Below are 10655 nucleotides of genomic sequence, written 5' to 3'. Positions count from 1 at the left end.
TGAAAAAACAGTTGCTGACATCCATAGGGCAGATCAGCGTACCCACTTGCTTACTGAAACCTCTTACATGGTGGGTTAATGAAGATTTGTATGGGACACAAATAGTTTTACACTTGAATCTCACCACATACCAGCTAGTTCCCTCAATCTCTGTGTTACCAATCCTCCAAAACATTTCCTCCTCCTTCCTCTCCTCCTTCTTCTTTTCTTGAACTTACGACATAACACACAGTAGAGTTAGTATCCCAATATGCCTGTTTCCAGATTCAGGTGACCCTCGATCTTTTTAGTAAGCCATGTAGTCAGCATTTCTTCTTGTCTCTGAGCTAATGGCATTTTAAATATTTTGAGTAGAAAGTCCCAATTCTAAGTTAAAAATAATCCCTTCTGTACCAAGACACTCATCAAGCTACTGCTATAGGGGAATCTTCCTCCAAACAGACAAGTGGGAGCCAGTCTTTCTCTGGACCACAAGGAAGTCCAATGTGCTGTCCACTTGACCCTAGAGTCTAACTGGCCTGAGTCCTATAGTTGACCTACTTAACAAGCACACATAAGCCAGTTAAAGAGCCTAATTAACTGTTAGTGAGACATTTGAGAGCATGAAAACTGTGTTTACTTGTCACAGATAGGCATCAAAAATGGAAGAGAATAACACATTTAAAGCCCAAGAGAAGTTGAGCATTTACTCCCATTTTATAGTTTTTAGGAAAGTTGTACTGAGGGCTTTGCAAGTGAGGTATGCTGGAGAAAGTGATCAGGATTGGGGGCAAGTTTTCTTCATGCTGGTGCTCTTAATACACAGTTACTGGATATTTGGAAGAAGCTAAAGTAAAGGATGAAGCTTGAGCTTATTTAATGACCTCAGATGGCTAGGTTGTGTAAAACAACTAAAGAAATTTACACAGCTACAGTTTTGGAGTTAAAATGCATCATGGGGGCTTCCCTGGTGGCGCAGTGGTTGAGGGTCTGCCTGCAGATGCAGGGGAGACGGGCTCGTGCCCGGTCTGGGAAGATCCCACATGCCGCGGAACGGCTGGGCCCATGAGCCATGGCCGCTGAGCCTGCGCGTCCGGAGCCTATGCTCCGCAACGGGAGAGGCCACAACAATGAGAGGCCCGCATACCGCAAAAAAAAAAAAAAAAAAAAAGCATCATGGAACCTCCATTAACATACAAGATGCTTTTTTAGTACTGTGATAAAATAAATAAACAACGAGGTTCCATTAAAACAAAGCAAAACATAATCTATGAATTACCACCATTCTTTTTGGCATAATAAAATTAATGAATGACAAACAGTACTTATAATTATGCTCTTTGGTACTAATAAAGGTAATTTAATAGGTTTTGGACTGATTTTATATTACTACTAAGAATCCAGACAACTTTGTAGCAAACAAACAAACATATAAAACCAAAACCAAACCAAACAAACAAAAAAAAGGAAGGAAGGAGGGAAGAAAAGTAGGAAGGAAAGAAGACCTCTATCAATATGTAAGGGCCTGGTCAAATAAATTGCCAGGCATGTACTTGATGTACTATTATTATGCAGCCACTAAATGAGTTAGACCTGCCTGACTGATAAAGATGTCTGGGATACATGACGTGAAAACGTTAAAATAAGTGATGGGGGAAAAGCTAAATGTAAAATAGCTCAATGCCTGTCTATCCATCTATCTATCTAACGTGTGTGAGAGAGAGACAGAGATGAGAATTATACATGCAAATTCCAAGCTAACGGTGACAGCGGTTATCTCAGGGAACTGAGGCTTAGGAGGGACAGGATGGGATTTCACCTTTTACTTTATTAATTTTGGCATTGTCTGAGCCTTTTAAAAAGTCATAGGTAATGTATTAATTTTTTAAATGTGTTAAAAATAAGCATTTTCAATAATTAACGTTTTGTGCTTCATCTGTGTTTTCAGTTTAAAACCTATCTGAGGTCCACACACGTAACGAATTCTGATTATGTGATTCACAGTTGAAATCGAACCGGACGCCCAGGAAATTGGCGGCTGGTTCCAGGTGAGGCACGCGTAGGAGGTAGGAAACGAGACACTGAATCCTAGACCGGCCGGAAGTGCCCGTGCGCGGTGGGCCCCGCGGCGGGCTGGCGTCTTTCCCGCAGGGCCATTGTTCCCGGCGCGGTCCTCCCAGCGTCGGGGCGGGAGCCCCCAACCTCCTCACCTTTTCCAGGTCCGGTGAGTCGGCCCGGGAACCGGGGTTGGGTGGGTGTGGCTGAGAAAGGGGTGTGGAAAGTGAGCTTCGGCCCCGGGCCACTGGGTCGTGCCCCGCGATCCTGGAGCCGATCCGTCACCCGGGCTGGGGGGACGTTACGCGGGAGAGGTCTCGGGGAGGTTCACTGCGGTGAATAACGGCAGCAGGATTAGGACTCAGGGCAGGAAACGCCTGGAGTCTGGGGAAATATCCTCGGGGACAAGGAAGTTAAGGATAAATTTGTAAAGACTTTTTGCAGCCTTCCTCTTGGAGAGCCAGTGTCTATACACTCTCACTCTTTGGTTCTAAAAGCAGATGAAGGGGCGTTGAATGACTGCTTGTCAAGTGCAGAATGTGACATTTTCCGATTCCCTTTCCCTTAGTTCATTGATTCTCAAACCTTGGAGTGCGTACAAATCCCTGGGGAGCCTAGAAATTAAAAGTACATAATCAGGGCTCCCTGCTCTTCCCCTCCCACCCCTAAGCCCCGGATTCCGATTCCCTAGCTGTCTGCCACAGGGCCTGTCAAGCTGGAATTCAGCTTCTGGTCTGCACTCCTGACATTTTGGAGACACTCAGACCTCCTGGGTCTCAGGCACTGCCTGGATATGAGCACACTTTTCTCTTGGGCTTCTGTGGATTCTTAGAACTGTCCGCACAAAGAATTTGACCTTAAGAAACTTACTTAACTTCCCCTGGCTCCCATTTCTTATCTAGTGAAATAGTGATTGTAATCAAACCTCAGAGGGTAATTGTGAGGGTTAAATGTGGTCTTGTATCTGAAAGCATGTTGTAGACTGTTGTACAGTGTTGGCTGTTACTCTTAGGAAGCAGCAGAGCAGTGTGGAAAGCTTACAGGACTTGCAGTCGACCTAAGCTTTCCTTTCTGTAAATTTAGTAAAAATGAAACCAGCCTTAATGGTTGTTTTGAAGATTAATTTAAAAAACTCAAGTAAAGATTTCAATAAAAGTTAGTTCATTTAGTCAAAGACAAGAACAACAGGGACTTCCCTGGTGGTACAGTGGGTAAGACGCTGCGCTCCCAATGCCAGGGGCCCGGGTTCTATCCCTGGTCAGGGAACTAGATCCCGCCCCCCCCTAACTAAATGATCCCCCGTGCCGCAAATAAGACCCGGCGCAGCCAAATAAATAAATTTTAAAAAATTATTTTTAAAGGCAAGAGCAATATTTCCATTTATTCTTTCTCTAATTTGATTTTTATACAGTGAGTCTGAACTTTTTAACCATTCTGAGTGATCTGTATGGCCCTTAATTCCTCCATGAACTCCGTATGGTATTATTGCTATTTCTTTTTCACATTAAAAAAGTGAGATTGAAACAAGATAAGAAATTGGCACAAGGTCAAACAATTAGTAAAAGTTAGAACTGGAATAAAACCTAGGTCTGGGTAACTTGAAAACCTATGCTTTTTGTACATTATGACCTTATATTTTCCACTATTCTCATCTTTGGTTACCAAGTCACTTTACTTTCAGTGAAGAGCTTTAGGTGTATGACAGTTGCTTATATTATCAGTTTTTTGTCATTAACTATTGCCATTTTTCTACCTAAACAGTGATTTTTACTGCTTAGGAGGGAACTTCCAAAGGTGTTTCTAAAACATAGCTCCAGCTAGAGGGTGCCTTTTAAGCTGTTCGAGATCAAAATGAATACAGACTCCAAGGAGGTTATATCCCTGGATGTTCAAGCTCGTGATGTTTGGGAAGAACTGACAGTGAAAGCAGAGGCAGAAAGTCACCTCCAAATGCAGGAATCCGGACTGAAACGCAATAATCCACTGGCAAGGGAGATCTTCCGAAGGCGCTTTCGACAGCTCTGCTACCAGGAGACCCCTGGACCAAGGGAGGCTCTCACCCGACTCCGGGATCTTTGCTACCAGTGGTTGAGGCCGCATGTGAGCACGAAGGAGCAGATTCTGGACCTGCTGGTGCTGGAGCAGTTCCTGTGTATCCTGCCCAAGGAGGTGCAAGGCTGGGTGCAGGAGCACTGTCCAGAGAGTGGGGAAGAGGCAGTGATTCTGCTGGAGGATCTGGAGAGAGAGCTCGATGAACCACAACATGAGGTAGGAAGGGAGATTCGCCAGGGAAAGAGTATATGTAGGTCACCGAGGACCTTTGTGTCCTCTGCTTTGTATCCTCTTGACTTTGCTGATTAAATGAGACTCAGCTTTCTGCTTCTCTCTGGGAAATGTTTCTTTAGACAATTAATTTCTTCAGAAGTCACATCTTGTCTCTTTATTTCTAGATGGTAGCCTACAGACACCGACGAGAAGTCCTCTCTAAAGAGACAGTGTCTCTAGGAGAGCAGATGTCACTGGGCCTTCAGTCCCAGCCTAAGGAGCCCCAGCTCACATGTGACCCTGCTCAGGAGCCCCACCGTATCGGAAAGACAGGTGAGGGACAGGATTTATCTGGTGTTGAACATATCCCACCTGGTCAAGTACAAACCAACAAAAAAACAGAGCTGGGAAACCAGGGGGTCAGAATACGCTTTACCAGCAATGTTCAGTGCTTCCGAGTGCCTAGTGTGCTTGTCTTTGTCCCGATCCTCTGCATGCAGTCTTCCCCTGGGTACCATCCTGGAAGCTCTCTTGTCTGCTGGCACATGGTACATTAGGAAGACTTTTAGGAATCACTGTGGAGCACAACTTTAGAGAATGGGCTTCAAGGTTTGACAGACAGGTTCATATCATGGCTTTGCCTCTTGGAAGCTGCTTGTACCTGGGCAGGTTACTTAACCGATTGATCAAGGTTTCTTCATCTGCAAAATGGGGTTAATAATAGTATTGTCTTAGTCTGCTCAGGCTGCTGTAACAGAATATCACAGACTGGGTGGCTTAAACAACAGAAGTTTTTTTTCTCATAGTTCTGGAGGCTAGAAATTGAAGATCAGAGTGCCATCAGAGTTGGTTTCTGGTGAGACCTGTCTTCCTGGATTGTAGAGAGCGGCCTTCTTGCTGTGTCCTCACATGGGCATTCCTCTCTGCATGTGCCTGTGGAGAGAGAGAGAGAGAGACAGAGTCAGAGAGCGCTCTGGTAGTTCTTCCTCTTCTTCTAAGAACATCAGTCCTATTGGATTATGGCCCCACCTTTAATTACCTTAATTATCTCCCTAAAGACCTTATCTCCAAAAACAGGGCTTCAGGGCTTCCCTGGTGGTGCAGTGGTTAAGAATCCGCCTGCCAGTGCAGGAGACACGGGTTCGAGCCCTGGTCTGGGAAGATCCCACATGCCGTGGAGCAACTAAGCCCATGTGCCACAACTACTGAGCCTGCACTCTAGAGCCCGCGAGCCACAACTACTGAGCCCACGCTCCTAGAGCCCGTGCTCCGCAACAAGAGAAGCCACCGCAATGAGAAGCCCGCGCACCGCAACGAAGAGTAGCCCCCGCTTGCCGCAACTAGAGAAACCCGGGTGCAGCATCGAACACCCAATGCAACCAAAATTAAACAAATAAATAAACAAAAACAGGGCTTCAACATACGAATTCGCAGTGGGGATAACACAGTTCAGTCTATAACAAAAATGTACCTCAGAAGGTTGTTGTGAGCGTTGAATACAAACAATTTGTGAAAAACACTTGGCACGCATTATGCTTAATATATAGTAACTGTTCTTATCAGAAACTACCAGTGCCACCCTTGTCAATTTGGGTTTACATTTGCAGTCAGAAGATATGAGATACGCTTAGTAGGTGGCAAACTGGATGAGAAAATCCAGTGGAATAGACTTTGCCATTTCCTTGTATGCAATCTCCTTAGTGGTGTCAGTACTGGGCACCAGTGGGTATAGTAGTGGGCACTTGGGGCTGAGTCAGCTGCCTTCCCATTCTAGCTCTCCCTGCAGAATTTGGCTCCAAATTCTGTCTAATTTCCCACACATAACATCACAGCCTCTTTCTGACTTCTTGTTACCCTTCTGGTAACCCATCTACAGCAGAGGTTTCCTGTTTTCATTTTCACATTACTCCATATGTATCCAAGTCACAGCTTTTCTTGCTGCTCTGCCTCCTGCTTCTATTCATTTCATTTATCCTACCAATCATACAGTTATCTTGGATTTTGGAACACATCTCTTGATTTAAATTAAAATTATATTTGATGAGTAAATTCTGTGCACACTGCAGACCTTCCTCTGACTCCCATGACTTCATCTTATTAAAATTCTTTCTGGTTTCATTTTCCCCCTTTATGAGCATCTTTCCAGTCAGTTTCTTTGCTACTTTCTTCCTCCTCTCCCCATGAACTTGGATTTTTCATTTTCCATTTATTTTCTCCTTTCTTCTACTTTCCAAACTGCACCTAGAACCCTGCTGAGAACCCTTCCTCCAGGGTACATCTGAGTAAGTCTGTTCCCCCATCCATCCATCTAGTCATTCATTCATTCAACAAATATTTATTAAGCATCTACAGTGGCTACAGGAGAGTATCCAGAGGGCATCTACAGATCAGAGAATTCTCCCTATAGGACTATCAATGCAGGTGTGTGTTATACATTTAGGACAAGCTTATCTTGTAAAGCAACATAGTGTTTGGGATTAAAAGGACCAAATCGAAGTTCCAGCTGTTTGGTTTTTTAGCCAAGCAACATTTAAAGTTACTTTATATCACCGAGTTTGAATTTCGTTTAGAATTCTTAGTGATAGTAAAAGAAAATACAAATAATGCATAAGTTTACATAGTAAAAAGTAAAAGTTCTCCTCTAAGTCCAACTCCCCAGGAGTAACCACTCTTGTCAAATTGCTGTACATTTTCCAGACTTTTTTCTAAATATAGAGTCTGTCTAGCTATATGTCTGTCTGCCTTTTATTTTTTTCCTAGTTCTTTTTTTTTTCCTAGTTCTTTAAAGAAGTGGGATAATAGCATCAGGGGGTTTGTGGTGAATTAGTTTGATAATGTATGTGAAAGTGCTTTGTAAGTCATGGAAGGCTGTATAAATGATAATTATTAAAAGGTGAGAAATGTCTTCGTTTTTATATCCTACCCAGTTCCTTTGTGCATTTCAGATATAAATGTGAAGTTTGGGCAGCAGTACTGATCTCACTTGTGGCCCATTTCTTCTCTGCAGGCACATTTCTGTTTTGCAAACCTGTTGTCATCTCCCAGCTAAAAGGAGGAGAAGAACCATGGTCTCACCCCACAGGAGTCCTAAGAGGTACCTATCCAGGTGTGTGAGGGACAGTGCAGTTAGATATGGGAGAAAAAGCCAGATGTTGGTTAAAGGAGGGGGTTGGGGGCAATTTTCCTTGGGCTTTTCTGGGTTGCAAGGTGGGAATCACACCTTGGGAACCCTAAGAATTCCACAGCAGCTGCTCTCTAGTGTTTAGACAGTTTGAGTCTGTTTGTCTCCATTCTCACCTTCAACTCTTCCAAGCAGAGAGGGTCTAATTGGGTTGGTTGGACACTGTCCAACATGAACCAGTCCTACAGGCAGCCTTTGCCTCAGTGCTGGTCCCTGGGCCAGTCAATTGAGGCCATAGTAGTAGCACTGATTTCAGTCCTTTCTCTTTTATTCATTCAGCAAATATTTATTGATCAGCCACTATGTGCCAAGCTTGCTTCTCGGGGAATAAACCAGAAAGATCCTGTTTCCGCGGAGATGAGATTGTAGCAAGGGGGAGACAGACAATAAGCATATAAATAAGGAGATGATATGTTAGGAGGTGGTGTTATGGAATGAAGCACAAATAGAACTGCCTAAGGGGGTTATGACTGCTATGGATGGGGCACACAGATTGTAGTTTTAAATAGAAGAATTAGGGTGAGAATTGAGCAAAGACTTGAAGGAAGTGAGAGAGTGAGGGTTGCTGTTATCTGAGGTCCGAGCTTTCCAGAAAGAGAGAGGCGCTAGAGCAAAGGCTTTGTGCTGGGGATGCACCTGGGATGGTTATGGATTAGAAACATAAAGTACTGCCTGAAGCACCTAGAATAGGAGAAGCTCAGTGCTTGTTCCATAAATGACTGACTGAATGAATGTATACATAAGGTCAGTTTCCTTGGAAAGGGTCACTTGGAGGCTCCTTGCCTCACAGAGGGGAGGGAGTTCTCAGGGAAGACTCCAAAGAAGCCACTCTGATCCTGACCCTTCTCTTCCCGTGAAGAAGTATAAAAAAAATTCTCTCCAGGCCCCATCCATGTTGGGGTGGATCAAGCTGCATTTCTCCAAAGAGGGCAAACCTCCCTCATTACCTAGAAGAAGGTGTTAACACACTGGCCCTTCTGCTTCTAACCTCCTGCCTACTCTATGACGTAGAGTGACATCAGAATAGAAGCACCTTGCATTTCTGTGCACATAGTGACCCTCCTGTCACTAGGCTCAGGGGACAAGTGACATTTACCTGGTCTTTTTTGTTTCAGATGGAATGACCAAGACTGAGAACAGAGAGTTGGTGCTAAGGAAAGACTGTCCTAAGAGAGTGGAACCACATGGGAAAATGTCTTACGGACAGACCTGGGAGATATCACAGCAGGATCCGCGACACAGAGAAGTTGGTGACTGCAAGGGTGGGGTAGAGAGGCACTGGGGAAACCCCTTAGGAACCGGACCACACAGATGTGAAGAATGTGGGAAGAGCTTTGCTCAGAGCTCAGGTCTTGTTCGACATCAAAGAGTTCACACTGGAGAAAGACCCTACGAATGTAATGAGTGTGGGAAAACCTTTAGTCGGAGTTCGGGTCTTTTTAATCACCGAGGAATCCACAATATTCAGAAACGGTACCACTGTAAGGAGTGTGGGAAGGCCTTCAGTCAGAGTGCCGGTCTCATCCAGCATCAGAGAATCCACAAGGGAGAAAAGCCCTATCAGTGCAGCCAGTGCAACAAGAGCTACGGTCGGCGTTCATTTCTCATCGAGCATCAGAGAAGCCACACAGGGGAGCGACCTCACCATTGCAACAAATGTGGGAAAAGCTTTAATCGCCACTGCAACCTCATCCGCCATCAGAAGATCCACGTGGTGGCAGAGCTGGTCTAATCCAAGCTGTGTGCAAGTTTTCCAGATCACTGGCCAAGTCGTGCGGGGTAGGTTGAGACTAGAAAACGCCTTTCTTCCTGTCTCCACTAAGTGTATTTTGGTCTGGGGACATTCAAAGAGGGAGGTTTGGGTTTTTGAAGCTGCTACTTTCCCTTTGGTTCCTTTGCACTTTCCTGTTCTTACTACCCCCATCTCTCTTATTTATTCTTTTTGAGATGGCTGCTAAACTTTTCTAATAATGTAATAAATGGCACTGCTATAGCCAACATGCCAGAAAGATCTGTATCTGTGTTTAACCCCTAAAGATCCCGTAGAGCTCTGCTGATGTTTTACAGTAAATGGGTCTTTGGTGTTCCCCGTGACCAGTACCTGCATAGTAAATACCTTTTGTGCCTACTGCTTCCCTCTGACACCTGCGTGATGCTCCCCTGGGATAGTGACCAGCACTGGCTGGGTTCCACTTACTTAACCACAGTTGGTCCTCACAACAACCACACAGGGAAATGAGTATTATCATTATCCTGTTTTACAGATGAGGAATTGAAGATTCACAAAACCCAAGCCTCAGCACCAAGGCTTAAACCCTGGACTTTTATTTTTAGTAACTTTAAATTATGGAATAATTTTAGACTTATAACAAAGTTGCAAAGATAGAGTGCTTATATACCGTTCACCCAGCTTCCTCTAGTGTTAACATCTCACATCAGGTCTTCTTAGTTAAACCCTTGGCTTTTGACTCCAAATTCCAATCTGTTTACAGTGTCATGCTTCATACTGGTATTCTCAGATTCCCTCATTTGAGCTTAGTCACCTGAAATTCCCTTAGTGCTTTCCCGTCACATCTTCAGCGTTACAAAAAGTCATCGGTATTCTGAGTACAAGACATCGGAGCATTGGGTCATCATCCATAAGATGCTTTAAAAACTACCATATTAAATGTCCTGAGTTTTTCCCTTCTGTCGCTTTGCTTAGGTCTGGAGTTGTCTGCTGATGTTCTGATCTAATCTCATGTCCATTGTTTTTTTCACACTTAGGATCCTGGTGAATGCTCTCGTTCAGTGTTCTACATACCTTCCCATATAACTGTATTTTCTTTGGAACTGCTATCCCTTTATCAGTCCTGACCTTTCCATCTGAAACAATAATCCAGTGAAAAGAAGGGACCTGTTGTAAGGGAGAAAATCTTCCAAATGAAATGCAAGAGTAGGAAGTTTGTGTATATCTGAAAAGTATATGAAGAGGGAATAATATGAGAAGGGCATGAGAAAGGTGAAATCTGTGGTGCCAGGGGCCAGAAAGACAGAGAACATGTACGTGGGACGAAGAAAGGAAGGAAAAGTTCAGACAGTGGACATCAGTCGGTAAAAGGACTGAAGATGGGCATAGGAACTTATCCAGAATGGTACAGAATGGTTATGGATGCGTCAAGATTTGACTGTGCAG

General features: G+C 44.2%; 1 protein-coding gene across 2 annotated transcripts; it reads left to right on the top strand.

Annotated features, from left to right (window-relative positions):
• Nucleotides 1-2093: 2093 nt before the first annotated feature.
• On the top strand, nucleotides 2094-10362 carry ZSCAN9 (zinc finger and SCAN domain containing 9). Of its 2 annotated transcripts, none has more exons than XM_060308198.1 (6): nucleotides 2094-2203; nucleotides 3796-4302; nucleotides 4485-4632; nucleotides 7307-7393; nucleotides 8596-9259; nucleotides 10247-10362. In XM_060308198.1, the coding sequence occupies exons 2-5, from the start codon at nucleotides 3886-3888 to the stop codon at nucleotides 9210-9212; spliced, it is 1269 nt and encodes a 422-aa protein (XP_060164181.1). In that variant the 5' UTR covers nucleotides 2094-2203; nucleotides 3796-3885; the 3' UTR covers nucleotides 9213-9259; nucleotides 10247-10362. The 2 variants fall into 2 exon arrangements, with proteins under 2 accessions (XP_060164181.1, XP_060164180.1); XM_060308197.1 differs by having other exon boundaries at nucleotides 7307-7405.
• Nucleotides 10363-10655: the final 293 nt, after the last annotated feature.

Source organism: Globicephala melas, chromosome 11 (genome assembly GCF_963455315.2).
Source record: "Globicephala melas chromosome 11, mGloMel1.2, whole genome shotgun sequence".
Lineage (NCBI taxonomy): Eukaryota > Metazoa > Chordata > Mammalia > Artiodactyla > Delphinidae > Globicephala > Globicephala melas.
Note: the sequence above shows the minus strand (reverse complement) of the source record. Positions and strands in the feature narration are given on the sequence as shown.